The 18220-nt window shown below is 46.7% G+C and overlaps 1 protein-coding gene across 1 annotated transcript in view; it reads left to right on the plus strand.

The window, feature by feature from the left end:
- Positions 1–739: 739 nt before the first annotated feature.
- LOC311167897 (popy Class I histocompatibility antigen, A-1 alpha chain-like) overlaps positions 740–18220 on the plus strand; it is a gene marked incomplete at both ends in the record, with an annotated part of 193204 nt that continues 175723 nt past the window's right edge. Inside the window, one exon of the mRNA XM_084229053.1 lies at positions 740–977. Coding sequence (XP_084085179.1) covers positions 740–977 — 238 coding nt within the window. The remainder of the gene's footprint in view (positions 978–18220) is intronic.

Below are 18220 nucleotides of genomic sequence, written 5' to 3' on the forward strand. Positions count from 1 at the left end.
TCGCTGACCCAGTCCCTGGGCCTGTGTAAGGGACACAGTGTGACAAAGGTCTTGGAGCAGGAGAGGAGGGGGCGGCAAAGTCCCAGGTGTCGGGTGTGGTTCTCAGGGTCTCAGCACCCGGGGCTGTGTCTGGGGCAGGGAAGGTCACTGTTGGGGATTCCCCATCCCGCCAGCGTTTCTCTTCTCTCTCACACAAGCTGTGTCGGGTCCTCCTGCCTGGATACTGGTGACTCACCCCAGTTCTCACTCCTCATTGCCTGGAGGTTTCCTGAGCAGCCAATCAGCATCACCCTGGCTCCCAGTTAAGAAAGTCTCCACTAGACCCGCGAAGATTCAAATGCTCAGCTCCCTCCAGGGCACAGGTGACGCCCCCAACTCTCCTGCTGCTGCTTTTACTGGCCCGGGCCCTGGCAGAGCCCTGGGCAGGTAAGTGCTGGCTTGGAAGGGAAAAGGCCACTGAGGAGGGGGGAACTAGAGGAACCCTGACGGGGGGGCCCCAGGAATGGCGAGTCTCCCCCACTGCTGACCCTGCTGTCCCCCGTGACCCCACCCTGCCCTGACCCCTTTCTGTCCCTCCCCGCCTCCCTCCTCTTGCCCCTCTGAGTTTCCAGCCTTCTCCTCCGATGCCCCATTTCAATCTCAGGAGCCCCCTCGCCCCCTCCCCTCCCGCCCCGTCTCCCCAGCCCGGGTCTCCCTCCCGCCCCCAGGCTCCCACTCCCTGAGGCTTTTCTCCACCGCGATGTCCCGGCCCGGCCCCGGGGAGCCCCGCTTCATCGCCGTGGGGTACGTGGACGACACGCAGTTCGTGCGGTTCGACAGCGACTCCCCGGGCCAGAGGATGGAGCCGCGGGAGCCCTGGATGGAGCAGGAGGGGCCGGAGTACTGGGAGGGGGAGATGCCGAGCGCGAAGGCCACCGCACAGACGTTCCGAGAGAACCTGCGCGCCCCGCGCGGCCTCTACAACCAGAGCGCGGCGGATGAGCGGGGCGGGCCCGGGGCGCTCACGACCCCACCCCCGCGGGCGGGCGGGGACCCCAGACCCCGGGCCCGAGCGTCCCCCGAGGCAGGGGGACCCGCCGGACCCTCGACGCGGGACGAGCCCCGGGATGTTCCCCGCGAGTTTCCCGCGTCAGTTTCGGTTTATTCCCGGCGGGGGCGCGCGGAGTGACCGCGGGGTGACAGCGGGGTGACGGGGCCGGGACAGGCTCTCACACCCTCCAGAACATGTACGGCTGCGACATGAGGCCCGACGGGCGCCTCCTCAGCGCGTACCGTCAGTTCGCCTACGACGGCGCCAATTACCTGGCCCTGAACGGGGACCTGCGCTCCTGGACCGCGGCGGACACGGCCGCTCAGATCACCCGGCGCGAGTGGGAGGTGGCCGGAGTGACTGAGCACCATAGGAACTACCTGGAGGGCAGGTGTGTGCAGTGGCTGCGCAGGTACCTGGAGCGCGGGAAGGAGAAGCTGCAGCGCTCAGGTAAGAGGGGCGGCGAGGTCTCCCCACCTCCTCAGGCAGGCGCCCACGGGGAGGGTGGAGTCAGGGTCACAGCAACGCCCCCTCTCTGGTCAGGGGAGGAGGAGGAGCCCCCTGGGTTTCCTGACTCCCCAGAGGACCCCACTTTTCCTCAGAGCAGTTAAGGAATCTAGTGTCTCCTGAGCCTGAGGGGAGACCAGCCCTGAAATCTCCCTTCACCAGATCCTTTTGACCTGGGACCCATCCTGGGAACCATCAGTTTCTCTTTCAAGGTCTAGTTTTTGGTCTCAGAACATTTTTGGAGACCTGACTCCTGCCTTTCTGTGTCATTCACCCTCCACCCAGGTCAGGAGCAAAAGTCTGTGTTCTCCTTAGAGACCTGCATCCTCCTACCCTGGACTCTCACCTGATTATCCCAGATTCTCCAGACAAGGCTGGTTTCTGGGTTTTGTGCTTCTTCCCTCCAAACCAATTGTCGTGTCCATTCTGGGGATGGTGAGTGAGGCTTCTTCAGTGTCCAGGAAGGAAAATTTTTTGTCTCTTCTCCTCAGATCCCCAAAAACAAACATGACCCTCCACCTCACCTCTGACCATGAGGTCACCCTGAGGTGCTGGGCCCTGGGCTTCTACCCTGCGGACATTACTCTGACCTGGCAGCGAGATGGGGAGAACCTGACCCAGGGCACAGAGCTGGTGGAGACCAGGCCTGGGGGGGACGGAACCTTCCAGAAGTGGGCAGCTGTGGAGGTACCTTCTGGAGAGGAGCAGAGATACACATGCCACATGCAACATGAAGGGCTGCTGGAGCCCCAAGTTCTGAGATTGGGTGAGGAGGGGACATGGGGCACTGAGCTTCTGCTCAGAGCAATCAGGAGCCCTTCTGGAGATCTTCAGAGGGTCAGGATGAGGCCTGGGGCTCATCATCTCCTCTTCTCTTCCAGTGCCCCCTCCTCATTCCTCCATTCCCACCGTGGGCATCATTGCTGGCCTGGTCCTTGGAGCTGTGCTCACTGGAGCTGCGGTGGCTGCAGCTGTGATGTGGAGGAGGAAGTGCTCAGGTGGGGAAGGGAGTGGGGGATCTTGTCCACTGGGGGTTTTCATGTCCCAGGGAGAACTTGCCCTACCTGGTTAATGGGAAGTACCATCCACACACGTGTGTTGCCCAGAGGGCATTTGGCCCAGTTCCCCCTCATGTCCTTTCTTCATTTTCCCCAGTTCTGACCTGGGTCTTTACTCACAGTTCTGGAAACTTCCCTGTGCTATTGGATTAAAACATTCCTTTAGGTCTTCTGACCTGACTGCTCCCTGGCCGTACATGATGAGTCTTCCCACAGGTGGACAAGGACAAGCTACACTCTGGCTCCAGGTAAGTGTGGATCCCAAATTGGATCCCTGAGCCCCTGGGGACAGTGTAGCTGGAGCCCATCGGGGAGTCACCCTCATCAATTCCTCCTGTGGCCTCATCTCTGACCAAATTTTGTTGTGTTCGCCCCTGGGCAGCGGCAGTGCCCAGGGCTCTGAAGTGTAAGTAAGACCGTAAAGGTGAGACCCTGGAGGACGCAGTGGTTGCTGGGGTTTGAGGCAGAGAGGCTGGGACTAGGTGATGGAGATGCTTTCAGGAGGACATCTTGAGAATGCAGTGGACCATTGATAATGTTAACACTCAGGTAATTCACCTGAATTTCTTCATGATTATTTTCTTTCATGGTGTGAGATAGCCTTGTATTTGCCTGAGTGTTACAGGATTTCCTTTTGCCCACATTTTGTGGCTTTGTGATGCTGATATAAATCATTTCACACCTGCTAGAATGGCCCATATCCAAAAGACCAGAAACTCAAGTGCTGGCAAGGATATGGAAAAAAGGGGACAGTCCTGCATTGCTTTTGGATATAGACTGAACTGGCCCTTATGGAAACAGTATTGAGGTTTCTTAAAAGAGTAAATGTGGAGCCTCCCCGGAGGTGCAGCAGGTTGAGCGCAGTGCTGTGAAGCTGTCAGCAGCCTCTGCAGTGCGGGTTTGATTCCTGGCCAGCCAGGGAGATACCCACATGGCACGACAGCCCTCTTCTCAGCAGTGCTTTCCATACATCTGCCTGTTCTGCTCCCTGCTCTGTCTCTGGTGAATCCTCTCACCCTCCCTCACCTCTGGCCTATACCCCAATCTTGTATAAATAAATAAATAAATTTTTTTAATAAAAGAGTAAATGTGGTTCTGCCATTGGACCCAGCGATTCCACAATGCGGTATCTACTCATGGGAAAAATACTGTACTTTGAATGGAAACCTGCACTCCCGTCACCACTGCAGCACTATTTACAGTAGCCAAGCTATGGAAACCACCTAAATGCCACAGACAGGTGACAAATCAAGTGGAAGCTGGGATTACATGTATACATATATGTACATATACAGGTGATGTATGTCCCTGTATAATGAAATAGCATCCACGGTCAGAAAACATAACTCATGCCACTGTGGCAACATGGATGGAAGAGGGATAAGTCAAAAGGAAAAAGAGAAATACTTATATATGCATGTACAGAAAGTAGATGAAGGGCCAGATTAAGCCAAACTTCAAAACTAAACCCTGAGCCCTAACAGGCTGTGCCTATTGCTGACCAGGGCTGCGAGCAGCCCAGGCTTCCTAGCCTGGCAGCAATGGATGGTGGGCTGACCCTCTCTAGTTTGGCATCAAACTCATTTGATGGCAAGGCCTGACTCTGCGGACTTCTGACCTGATTTCTCAGAGTCCCCCATTGTGTCTTCTGCACCTCCACCACCATTGGGTCCCCAACCTCTGCTGTTTGCTGGGTCTGAGATGGATCTTGTACTCAATGCTGCAGATTATTTTTTTTACACCACTTATATATCCACCACATCCAAACTGTTATTCTCCTGATAGTAACAAATCTTGGTGCTTTTATCCTTTATTTTCTCTTTGCAACACTGAGTTGTTATTTATAACTCACTAATGAAATATCCACAATTTTTTAAAAGATTTTAAAAAAATTTTTGTGTAGAAGAACTGGGGTGAAAGCCAGAGGAGTGGGCCGGGGAGGGGGTGAGAGGATTCACCAGAGACAGTGGGGAGCAGAACAGGTGGATCTACTGAAATACAGTGCTAAAGGGAGTAGTAGGCGAAAAACAGGAGTGGTCTGCTGCACCATGTGGGCTAGCTCCCTTGCTGGGGATCCACTCAGGCTTTGCGGCGGGTGTTCTCGGTGATAGTGCTGAGACTTAACCAGAGCGGCCCAAGACCCACGATTTTTATTTTTTATTTTATTTTTAAAAAGATTTATTTATTTATACAAGAACTGGGGTATAGGCTAGATGCGTGGGAGGGTGAGAGGACTCACCAGAGACAGAGCAGGGAACAGAACAGGCAGACTGATGAAATACACTGCTGAGGGGAGCAGCAGGCGAGACAGGAGAGGTCTCTGGCAATATGTGGGACCCTTGCTGGCTGGCCAGGATGGAATAGGTGCTGTGGAGGCTGAGGACAGCCTCACAGAGCTGCGCTCAACCGCCTGCGCCACCAGGGGAGGCCCTCCACAATTTTTAAAGAATCAAGCTTGCCAGAAATTGTTTACTGTTACGTCATTACCATGGATTAAGTATTCTTACCATTTCACTGTGCCTACTCGAGCTGGATCCAGCAAATTATATGACAACATGCGAGAATTTCCAAATGGCTGGATTCAACTCATTATTAGTGTATGGTCCACACACTGGCTTATTTAGGTTGTACGTCTTGGTCAATATCTGGACAGTTTCCATTCATGGTGGTGATTTTTGTATCTTTAAATCTTAAGGCCATTTTTTAATGGCTCAGCTCACCATACACACCTTCACCTCTTTGACTACAACTGTGGACAATATTTTACATTGTGGAATAGAATTGGAGGCGCATTCAAAAATCCTTCTTCTAAGGGAAAGGTCCACAGTTATGTGAAGAAGGTGACAGAAGAAAGTGGTAAAAAATGAAATGTTATTCCATGGAGAGGCTACAAAGGCTGAGCAGATTGTTGCCCAATTATTAAATATTTTTAATGAGGGAAAATAAACTATATCCAGCAGGGAGACATAGCAATGGCAGCAATATAAACTCCCCATTGAGGGCCCTGCTGAGTGATGGTCATGGTGAGAGACCAAGACAAACCAATCTCCTGTGTAAATACCAGGGGTTGACCTATGAGGCAACTGTGTCTTTCCAGTCAGTGAACCTTTAACTTATATTGTCTCAACAATAATTTTTAAAAAGGTGGAGAGAAAGGAAATGATTGAGGGGACCAGGTTATATCCTTTTGCTTTAACCCACCACGTTCATTAAGAAAAACTTATTTTGGGCCTCCCCGGTGGTGCAGTGGTTGAGCACAGCACTGTGAGGCTGTCCTCAGCCTCTGCGGTGCGGATTTGATCCCCGACGGGTGAGCGAGGGTCCAACACGGTGCACAGACCTCTCCTGCTGCGCCTGCTGCTCCCCTCAGCAGTGTACTTCGTCAGTCTGCCTGTTCTATTCCCCACTCTGTCTCTGGTGAATTCTCTCACCCTCCCGCACTTCTGACTGTACCCAGTGCTTGTATAAGTAAATAAATAAATCTAAAAAAAAAAAAGAAAACTCATTGTGTTTAATAATACCAAGGCTCAGCACCATAACAAGGAAACACAAATACAGGATTCAGGTGGTGCCTGCTGTCAGGCATGAGCTCCGTCTTCTGTACTGGTCTGGCAATGACCACTTCTCGTACTTTGTTCATGGGGAAGCCTCAGTATGACAGCAGGTCTGATATACTCTAGTAGTGACTATGCAAGTGACCCACTTCATAAAAGGTGTGATGACACTGTCATCTCCCTACACCCAGGAAGGTTATTCCCTGGGGATATTGTCAAATGTTACATGTTACAATCAATAAATAAGCTGGAATTTCTTTTTTTTTAAGTATTTATTAATTTATTGTAACTTATTTTTTAATAATAAATTTTATTTTTATATTCCCCATACAATTTCTTTTTTTTAAAATAATAAATTTTATTTTTATATTCCCCCATACAATTGCAAACCCCACATTCTGACCCCAATCCCTCCCCTCCCACCCCCCACCCCCCAAAAAGAATCTCTGGTTCATAGTTTTTTGTTGATTTTGATTTTCACTTTCTTATATTCACTTTCCTGGTCCCTTATTTAAGTTTTCTAGATTCCTGCTATGAGTGAGACCATCCGGTATTTTTCTTTTTCTTTTTGGCTTATTTTGCTGAGCATGATCCCTTCCAACGCCATCCATGTTGCTGCAAATTGCATATGTTTATCTTTTTTGAATGCTGAGTAATATTCCATGGTATATATGTACCACATCTTCTTGATCCATTCATCTATTTTTGGGCATTTGGGCTGTTTCCAAAGCTTAGCTATTGTAAACAGTGCTGCTATAAACATAGGCGTGCAGGTGTTCTTTGGAATTGATGTTTCTGTGTCCTTTGGGTAAATACCTAGGAGTGGAATTGCTGGATCATATGGAAGCTCTATGTTTAGTAGGTCCAGAAATCTCCACACAGCTCTCCATAGTGGTTGGACCAGTTTGCACTCCCACCAACAGTGCAGAAGAGTTCCTTTTTCTCCACACCCTCGCCAACATTTGTTGTTGCTAGTTTTTTTAATATGTGCCATTCTCACTGGTGTAAGATGGTATCTCATGGTAGTTTTGATTTGCATTTCCCTGATTACAAGTGATGTTGAACATTTTTTCATATGCCTGTTGGCCATTTGCATTTCCTTTTCAGAGAAGTTTCTTTTTAGCTCTTCTGCCCATTTTTTCACTGGATTATTTTCTTTGTTGTTGCTGAGTCTCATCAGCTCTTTGCAGATTTTTGTGATCAGTCCTTTATCATTAGTGTTGGGTGCAAAAATGTTCTCCCAGTTGGTGGGGTTTCTCTTTGTTTTGGTTATTGTCTCTTTTGCTGTGCAGAAGCTCTTTAATTTGATGTTGTCCCAGCTGTTGATCTTTGCCTTCACTATCACTGCTTTGGGTGATCTGTCTGTAAAGATGTCTTTGATGTGCAAGTCCCGTAGGGTTTCGCCTATATTTCCTTCTATGTATTTTATGGTTTCAGGTCTTATGTCTAGTTCTTTAATCCATTTTGAGTTGATTTTTGTGTATGGTGTGAGGTAGTGGTCAAGCTTCATTCTTTTGCATGTAGCGACCCAGTTTTCCCAGCACCATTTATTGAACAAACTTTCTTTGCTCCAATGCATAGTCTTTGCTCCTTTGTCAAAGATTAGTTGACCATAAATCTGTGAGTTTATTTCTGGAGTTTCTATTCGATTCCATTGGTCTGTATGTCTGTTCTTGTTCTAATACCATGCAGTTTTGATGATTATGGCTTTGTAGTATAGTTTGAAGTCTGGGAGTGTGATGCCTCCATTTCCTTCTTTTTTTTTTCAGTAGAGCTTTGGCTATTCGGGTTTTTTTGTGATTCCATATGAATTTCATCAATAATTGTTCTATTTCTTTGAAGAATGACATTGAAATTTTGATTGGAATAGCATTGAATCTGTAGATTGCTTTTGGTAGGATGGCCATTTTAATAATGTGTATTCTTCCAATCCATGAGCAGGGGATGTCTTTCCATTTCTTTGTGTCTTCTTCTATTTCTTTTAACAGTGTTTTATAGTTTTCTTTGTATAGGTCCTTTAACTCTTTTGTTAGATTTATTCCCAAATATTTGATTTTTTTTTGTTTCCATAATAAAAGGGATGGTTTTTTTGATTTCTTCTTCTTCAGATTTATTGTTTGTGTATAGGAAGGCTACTGACTTTTGCGTGTTGATTTTGTATCCTGCCACTTTACTGAATTGATTGATAAGTTGAATTAGTTTTTCTGTGGAGTTTTTGGGGTTCTCTATGTATATTATCATATCATCTGCAAATAGTGATAGTTTAACTTCTTCTTTTCCTATTTGGATTCCTTGTATGTCTTTCTCTTGTCTTATTGCTCTGGCTAGGACTTCCAGTATTATATTGAAAAGCAGTGGTGAGAGTGGACATCCTTGTCTTGTTCCAGATCTTAATGGAATTGCTTCAGCTTTTCACCATTGAGAATGATACTGGCTGTTGGCTTGTCATAGATGGCCTTTATGATGTTGAGGTATGTTCCTTGTATCCCAAGAATTTCAAGGGCTTTTATCATGAATGCATGTTGCACTTTGTCAAAAGCTTTCTCAGCATCTATTGATATTATCATATGGTTTTTATATTTCTTTTTGTTGATGTGTTGGATAACGTTGATTGATTTTCGGATGTTAAACCATCCTTGTGTCCCTGGAATGAATCCAACTTGGTTGTGGTGAATTATCTTATGGATACGTTGTTGGATTCTGATAGCTAAAATTTTATTGAGGATTTTTGCATCATTGTTCATTAGGGAGATTGGCCTGTAGTTTTCCTTTTTTGTGTTGTCCTTATTCGGTTTTGGTATTAGTGTAATGTTGGCTTCATAGAACGTGTTTGGTATTGTCCCTTCTTTCTCAATTTTTTGGAAGAGTTTGTGAAGGATAGGCACTAATTCGTCTCTGAATGTTTGGTAGAATTCATTTGTAAATCCATCAGGTCCTGGGCTTTTGTTTTTGGGGAGGTTTTTGATTACCATTTCAATTTCGCTGCTTGTAATTGGTCTGTTTAGGTGTTCTATTTCTTCTTTACCTAGCTTTGGGTGATTGCAGAGTTGTAGGAATTTGTCCATCTCCTCTAGATTGTTGAACTTGTTTCCATATAACTGTTCATAGTAGTTACTGATTATTCTTTTGATTTCTGCTGTGTCCGTTGTGATTTCTCCTCTTTCATTGATAATCCTGTTTATTTGTGCTTTCTCCCTTTTTTCCTTTGTGAGCCTGGCTAGGGGTTTGTCTATTTTATTTATTTTTTCAAAGAACCAGCTCTTGGTTTCATTGATCTTTTGGATTGTTTTTTTAGTTTCAATTTCATTTATTTCTGCTTTGGTTTTTATTATTTCTTTTCTTCTACTGGTTTTGGGGTTTTTTTGTTGTTCTTTTTCTAGATCTTTGAGCTTTGAGATTAGGTTGTTTCTTTGAGTTCTTTCTTGTTTTTTGATGTGAGCTTCTATTGCTATATATTTTCCTCTTATTACTGCTTTTGCTGCATCCCATACATTTAGGATATTGGTGTCCTCCTTGTCATTCAATTCAAAGAATTTTTTAATTTCTTCTTTGATCTCCTCGTTAGTCCAGTGGTCTTCCAGTAGTGTGGTTTTTAATCTCCATGAGGTAGGATAGTTCCTTGCCTTCTTTTTATGGTTTATTTCTAGTTTGATGCCTTCGTGGTCATAAAAGATGGTTGGTATGATTTCAATCTTGGTGTATCTGTTGATGTTTGTCTTGTGCCCCAGTATGTGATCGATCCTGGAGAATGATCCGTGTGCGCTTGAGAAATATGTGTACTCCTTTTTTTTGGGGTTTAGTGTTCTATAGATATCTGTTAAGCCCAAATACTCTAGGTCCTTATTTAGAGCTTTAGTTTCTTTACTTATTTCTTGTCTTGTTGATCTATCCATTGTTGATAGTGGTGTGTTGAAGTCTCCCACCACGTATGTGTTTTCTCTGATGTCTGTTTTCAGAGAGGACAACAGTTGTCTGCTATATTTTGGTGCTCCTTCGTTTGGTGAGTATATGTTAATGAGTGTTATTTCTTCTTGAAGTATGGTCCCCTTGATCATAATGTAGTGACCATTGGGGTCTCTTTTTATTTTTTTGAGTTTGAAGTCTGTTTTATCTGATATAAGTATAGCTGTTCCTGCTTTCTTTTTTGGTCCATTTGCTTGTAGGATTGTTTTCCATCCTTTAACTTTGAGCCTATTTTTATCTTTTGTAGCTAAATGTGTTTCCTGGAGACAGCAAAAGGTTGGGTTTTGTTTCTTAATCCAGGCTGCAACTCTGTGTCTTTTTATTGAAGAGTTTAATCCATTTACATTTAGAGTTAATATTGATATGTTAGCATCTGTATTTGCCATTGTGTTTGTCTTTCCTTTGATTTTATTTATTTATTCTTTTAATAACTTTTTTTTTTGGCCTTCTTTCGTTGTTATTCGTCCCTCTGAGGTTCTGGCTTTAGGATTCCTTGTAGTATTTTTTGGAGTGGGGGTTTAGTCGTAATGAAATTCCAGAGTTTCTGTTTGTCTGGGAAGATCCTTATTCTTTCTTCATAGAGGAAGGAGAGCTTTGCGGGATAGAGTATTCTTGGTTGGCATCTGTTTTCTTGGAGTCTGTTGACTATGTCCCTCCACTCTCTCCTTGCCCGTAGTGTTTCTTCAGAGAAGTCTGATGTCAGCCTGATTGGTTTTCCTTTGAATGTTATCTGTTTCTTCCCTCTTGTCAGCTTCATTATTTTTTCCTTGTCCTGGATTCTTGGGAGTTTTATTATGTGTCTTGCTGTATTTTTCCTTTCGTCGTGGAAGTTTGGTGTTCTTCTTGCTTCTTGTATATCAATTTGCAGCTCCTTCTTCGCATTTGGGAAGTTCTCTTCAATTATCTCCTGGAATATTTTCTCTGTTCCTACATCTCTCTCCTCTCCTTCTGGAATTCCTATAACTCTTATATTTCCTTTCCTCATGGAGTCAGATAGTTCCCGAAGTCTTTCTTCATTCTTTTTCCTTCGTACTTCTCTTTCCTTTTCTGTTTTGGTTCTTTTTATTTCTGTGTCTTCAAGAGTAATTATTCGTTCTTCCATTTCATCTATTCTGCTTTCATTGCTTTTCCCAGAATTCTTTAGTTCCTCCATTAATTCTTTGATCTCCTGCATTTCTTTTACTTCCCTCTTTAGGGACTCAATTTCATTCTTCTGAGCATTGTTTTCCCTCTTTAGGGACTCAATTTCCTTCTTCTGATCATTGTTTTCCTTTATGACTTCTGTCACTTTTTTAATCATGGCAATTTTAAATTCTCTTTCTGGAAGGCTCAGAAGTTCTTCCAAGTTGCTGTCGTTGCAATCTGGGGAGTGGTTTTCTTTTTGTGGTGTGCTTCTTTCCTGAGGAGTTGTTAGGTTGTGTGTGGTTCTTCTACTCCCTACTGTCTGTTTTCTAATTTGTTGTATGCATTGGGACACTGTGTTGCTCGGACTGGCCGGCATCTTGGGTGAACTTCTCCGCTCCCCTCTGGCTCCTCCAGGAGCCATCTCTGGCTTCTGGGGGAGCTTTCTGCTGGTTTTAGGCAGTCTTTACTGAAGAAATGTCCCTGTTCTAAAATGACGAAGCGAGATGCAGTCCCTGCGCCTCCCGTCTCAGGCACACTCTTCTGCGCGCCCGGTCTGCCCTGGACGTGGGTGCCTGCTCCCTCTGTGGGCTCAGAGTGCTGGTCGGGAGGGGCCTGGCGTGGGCTAACTTCCCAGCTGGCCACTGGGTCCTCCAGAAGCCTTCTGCCCTTTTCAAGTCTTTTCTTAAGAAGTTTCCCTGTTCTATGGGGTGTTAGTGACTTTTTTTTCTGGTCGCTAGGTGGCGCCAGAGATCTCTCCTATTGTCCTTGGGGGGCTGTTTTTCGACCCCCCCCTCGTGGGACAGGGAGCAGAGCGAGAATGGTAGGGTAAACCTCAACGGCTTTGGGGTGCTGTGTCTGCCTTGTGGCCCACCGTCGTGGAGAACCCACGCCCCGAATTTCGTGCCCCATGTCTCAGTTCAAAGCCCTCAGTTCCAGGAGGCGGGCTGTAGCCCAGTTCAGTGGCGCAGGAATGGCGCCTTTTGCTCCCGCTCCCGTGCCTGGGCGCCTTGTTCCTGCTCACTCAGTGAGGGCCTCCGCGCGTCTCCCCGCAAGCCTAGGTCGCTGGCGCGGGGACCTGGGCAGCAGCGATCCGATCCGCGTTTGCTTTTCAAGCGCGCCAAGCGCGCTGCTTTTCCACGCAAGCTTACCGGCAGCCTGGGCTGTGTGTGGGTCTCCCGGGGTCTTTGTTCTTCTCTCTAAGCTGGAATTTCTAAAAAACATCCATACTGCCATGATTTAATCCAGATGTGGAATTATTTAACTAAAGATTTTGATGGGTTTTATTTAAAACCATTATGAAATAAGCATAGAATTAGGTGAATGTAAATGTATTTACAAAGGGAAACTTGATGGCCAAGTAGCATATTTTGAGGGTGAATTTTTAACTAAACTGATACACTGGGCTTTTGCTGTTTCAAAGTGAAAAACCTATACTTTTCTATGAAAGGAAATAATTGCCATATATTTAGGTTTGTCACTGAAGATGGTTTGGAATTCATAATCTTTTCTCTGAGTAAGATGTGGGACTAACAGACCTTTCTGGACAGAGATTGACATGGTGCAACTTCTCTTTAGAAGCCTCAATCTGGCTGCTGTGAAGAATCAAGAGGTAATAGTGAGAGGTGGGAAGATACATGTAGGAAACTATCACAGATTCTAGAATGGAAAACTTGGTAGCTTTATGGGGTGTGATCAAGAAAATAGTAGGAAGTCATTGGAGCTGGATATATTTAGAAATGGACTTTACAGCATTTCCTAAATTGACATCTGGGTTGTGAGAAAGAGGGGTCATGATGCCACCCAACATTTCAGACTGTAAAGTAGCAATTTGGAGGGCCTGTCACTATCCCTGGATGGGTTTCTCATTCATTTGATACAAATTTACAATACAAATTTTTCAAGTAAAATTTACTAAAGGCATTAATAGATAACATGTGAATGTGTGTATGTTTGTATATAATAGAATAGTGTTTAACATTGACTCAAGATCCCTGTGGCTTGCCCAGCTCTTTCCTGCCCCCTGAGTGGTGGGACACACGTTGGTGTGTTGGTGTGGCTGCCTCAGTGGGCACAGCCAGAGGCCAGTGGGAGCAGGAGTCTGAAAGCGCTGGCAGCAGCAGTGGTGGTTTCCTGCTCTGGCACTCTGCATGTGCAGGTGGGAGCTGGTGGGCATAGCTCTAGAGGTGTTGGCAGAGGAGGGTTTCCTGCCTAGTGGCAGACAGGCTTCAGAGGGCCCCTCTCCCAGAGCAAGCCAGATTTAAGCAAAGGAACCCCTAGGGCTTAGACTCCCCATCCCCTGCCCCCCCCCAGAGGAGCTGCTTCTGGGTAGCACCAAGGTTGCCCTGCAGTGGGTGCCACAGGACAGTTTCCTGAGGCCACCTCGTGGGCTAGGGATGATAGCTGTGGGGACCCAGCTGGGTTTGAATGGACCCTACCCACCCTGGTAGGCTCCAGGAGGCTGCTGCTTGAGGACAGGGTCCAGGCCACCCTGACAGCTGTATCCACTGCACCCAGCAGCGGGAGTAGCAGTGGGTGACAGTAGGTGGACACTTTACCACCAGTTACCATCAGTGTCATCGACAAAGGCGGCAGCCAAACTGTAGCAGAGGCTCTCTGTACCCCCCACACCACCCCAGGGCATGCAGCCCACTGGGGCTACAGCAGCAAGGTCACCTTTGAGACCTGTCATGCTGCTGTCTGTCCGGCACTACCTGCCAATGCTGTTGCCTCCTTTCTGTCCAGCCTGGCATTCAGGCTGTGGCTGTGCCTGCTAGGGTGTCTCCTCAGAGGGGAGCACCCCCTGGGAGCATCTCCTGCTGCCACTGTGAGTTGGATCCTGGCCCAGTGTTTGCGGCTGTGCCACCAGCTCCAGGCCTTCCCTGATGGGACTGTACCACTTTACACGGGCAGCCTTTATTTGGCACTGTTGGACACTGTGGACACTATCTGGGGTGACACGGTTGGCTGCGGAGGCCTTAGAAACTCTTTATTTCCCTGCTCTCCTGTTTGTTAGAGAAACCTCATTGCTGTTCCCTGAGCCTGACTGGTTGCAACTGAGCACATGGTTGAGAAACACAGACAGTGCCCTGTTCTCTACCTCTGTCCTTTTGATAGGAGGCAAAGGAGGAAGGGCCCATACCTAGGACAGGAATCTGCACACACACAGGCTGCACGCACACGCTACATGACTATTGATCTGTTTTCTTTGAACTAAAGCTCCTGTTTTAACCTGAGATTCCTGCCCTGCTGATGCCCCAAAGAGTGCCGGACACTGACACCCTCTGATGTACCAGGGGCAGGATACCCGGGAGGCTGACGGCAAGTTCTGGGGCTGATCATGATGGACACCAGGAGTGTCAGCTGTGATGGGCTGTTTGATGGACAATTTGCTCAGAACATAAAGGTTTGTCAGCACAGAGAGCCCCGGGTGACACACACAAAAGAGAGACGTGTGGAGAAGCTGCCTTGCCTCTTGGCTTTGGTCTTGAACCAAGAACGTAGAGACAGGGAAGGAGACACCTGGAAGAGAGCCAGGGGGAGACTGACCTTTCCCTTGCCTTGCACTTTAATTTTGCTCCTTTTGGCCCAGACTTGCTGGCTCCTTTCATCCACTTCCCAGGTCCCCACCTGAAGGCACCTTAGACTCGGGGTGGGGGTGGGGGTGGGGGGGCCTTTCAGGCCACAGTGGCCTGCTTTGGGCCAGGGTTGTGTGGTTGGGTCTTCACCCACGAGGGATGGGGAACTTTGGGTGTTTTATTTCCAGTGATCTTTCTTCTCTCTCTTTCTATGCACATTAGTTCTTTTAAAGTTCTTTCACACCACGAATAAAGAAATATAGGTTTGTCATGAAACTAAAGGAAACTGTAAAACTTGACTATAAATCTTCCATCTTTTTAGTGTGCTGGAGCCCCTGCTTCACATTCCCTTTTGTTCTCCTGGCTGCAGGGGACGGGGCCATACAGATATCTCTGACGTGTGTCATGGAGCATTCTGTCCTTGTTTTCTTCCATGAATTTTATAGTTTCTTGACCTGTGGCCCAGTCTGTTATCCATTTTGAGTTGATTTGTGTGTGAGGTGTGAGACAGTGGTCTAGTTTTGTTCTTTTGCACAGTCCCCAGTACTGTTTACCAAAGAGGCTTTCCTTGTGAACCCCTCATCTTAACTTTGCCTACACAAACTTTACTGGAAAGCAAGTGGGAGAAAGGGGTTTCTTCTTCCCGTCAGTAGTTGTATCTTAAATTCACAATTCATTTTACTTTCTCCTCTGTCTTTTGGCAACCTTAGGTATTTACCTGAAACTATTTCAAAAGCACTTGAAACGATTTAAAAAATTAGAGGTATATGTCCATTAAAGAGGAAAGGAAATGATTAACCCACCAGGATCAGGACAATTTGTATCTGACAAGACAGAACAGGGAACAGCGTGTGTTGACAAAGCAGCAAAAACAGACCCTGAAGAGATGGAGAGGCAGAGAGTGGGGTGAGTGTCCTTCCTGCAGGGTGTCCAGTGTCCCCCAGGGTTGTCCAGGGATACCTGCCCTGTGCTCTGTACCCCCCTCTTTCTCCTCCCCACATGGACCCAAGGGTAGCATTGGGGGAGATGAGGTTTCTGGGTATGTCCTCCTGAGGCATATTTGAGTCCAAATTTCCCCTTGGCTCCCCTCCCCCTGGGGTGGGTAGAGCTGGCTGTTGAGCTGGGTTGAGGTGAGGGTGGAGCTTGTCCTGCAGCTGCAGCCTCTCCTCCCAGGAAGTCTGGTCATCTACTCTGGAGGGGGGGAGGGATTAACTTTCACTGATTTTTTTTGGGAAACTGTGATCCCATCTTCCCTTCTGCTCTGTGGACGCTACTCTGCTGTGGTCTTTCACACTCAGAGTGTGCTCTTTTATGCGGCAGATGGCAAAAGCCATTTAAAGCTTATAGGTTTTGGGGTTCTGGGATACCCCTCATTCTGCCTGCTCTCTGATTGAGGGTGTTTTCTCTGATCAGGACTCATTTCCCTTCTCTGCTGCTCTGTCTCCATTGGGTACCTCAGCCTAAGGCAGGAATCCCCCCCAGAGTTAGAGAAGAGGAGGATGAAGACCTCTGTGGGGATCTGACCCAGCACCTGCTGTGTTTGGGGCAGGACCTTGTCCTTGTCCCTGGCAGGTCAGGGCTGGAGAGTGACTGACCTTCAGGTGAGCTGAACAAGCAGATAGAGCAGGACAGAGGTCTGTGGGGGGACCCCTACACCATGTGTTAAAGTGAAAGGATGTCCTGAGAAAACTTCATACAGGCTTTGTGGACTCCACCCCTACTCCTTCAAGACACTGGGAACTACAAATCCCATGATCACCAAAGGGAGGGTTGCAAGGTCCTGAGGGAAAAGGTAAGCAGCCATGTTCTCTGTTTGAGAATATAACCAGCCATGTGAGTGGGGTGCGTGCGCTTGCTCTCTCTCTCTCTCTCTCTCTCTCTCAGCGCTTGGTCTCAGTGGGTCATTTGGAATTCCAGGTCAGTAAAACAGGATGCATTTAAGAATTTATCTCCCTCTTTTTTTCCCTGAGTTATTCATTTCCCCTTCCCTTGGAAATAAACCTTTGATTAACCTTTTTTGCGTGCCTGCAGTTGAAGTCCCCTGAGAGCGCATGGGTAAGGACCCACAGTAAGGCAACCCATTTAGTATCGGGATTGCACTGTAACACTTGGGGACAATGTCCTGTGTCATGATGCTTTTCCGTGACACCTGCTCACACTGAGGGGCACAGTACCACAGCAGGCACTGGCCTGTCCTTCATGGGGGCTTGGATCCTGGGCCTCTGTCCTGGGGAGTCTCTGGTGTGATATGGGGAGGGGTGGGAATTTGCATCCCAGGACCAGGGACTGGGAATGGAGGGGCCTGGTACTCTGAGCAGAGTGGGTCCAGGGTGTGGGTTCCACAGGGTGGGAATGGAAGGGAAGATGTTTTTCTCCAATAAACCTCATGGTCTCCAGCAGCACAGAGGCTCAGCAGCCCTGAGAGGAGCCAGATCTGTCCTTCTCTGCTTTTGGTATCAAGGGAATGCTGGCCTCGTGAGATGTGATGGCAGCGTTCCCTCATCCTCTGTTTGCTTTTTTTTTTTTTTTTTTTGAAGAGTTGACAAGTCAGGTGTTAGTTCATCTTTAAAGATTTTGTAGAAGTCACTCAAAATGTCTGGTCCTGGGCTTTGTTGTTTGGGAAAGTTTTGATTACTGTCTTAGTGACTTTGCTTGTAGTTGCTTTGTTCTGGATCTTCCTGATTCAGTCTCAGAAGCTTGTATACTTCTGAGAAATTGTCAGTTTCTTCTAGGTTATTTGAGGTTATTCAATTTATCAACATATAGATATTTAGTATTGTCTTATGATCTCCTGTATTCCTAAAGTGTCTGTTGTAACTTCTCCACTTTTGATTTTTATTCTATTTATTAGGCATTTCCCCCCTTTTTACCTTCTTGAAAGTGTAGCAGACAAAAAGATTTGTCTTTTTTTTTTTCCCAGGAATCAGCTTTTGGTTTCATTGATTTTTTTGGTCTGTCTTTGATTTTGGTGTCATTCATTTCTGCTTTAATATTTTCCTTCTACTGTCTTTTGGTTCATTTGTTCTTTCTAGCTATTTTAGGTGTAAGATTAGATTCTTTACTTGAGCTCTGTCTTGACTCTAGGTGTGGCCTGTATTGCTCTATATTCCCCTCTTAGTGCTGCTTGTGCTGTGCCCACTGATAGGCTGTCATTTGTCTCAAGGTATTTTTAAATTTCTTGGTTGCTTTCTTCCTTAACCCAATAACCATTTGGTAGTGTGTTGTTCAATCTCCACATGTTATAGCCCCCCACCCCGGTTTCTTTTTATGGTTGATTCTAGTTTGATACCATTCTAATCAGAGAGATACTTACATGATTTCAGTCATCATGAATTTATGACACTTGTTATGTGACCCAACAAGTGGTGTATTCTGGAGACTGTTCCATCTGTACCTGACAAGAATATA

The sequence above is a fragment of the Talpa europaea genome (assembly GCF_964194135.1).
Source record: "Talpa europaea genome assembly, chromosome: 2".
Lineage (NCBI taxonomy): Eukaryota > Metazoa > Chordata > Mammalia > Eulipotyphla > Talpidae > Talpa > Talpa europaea.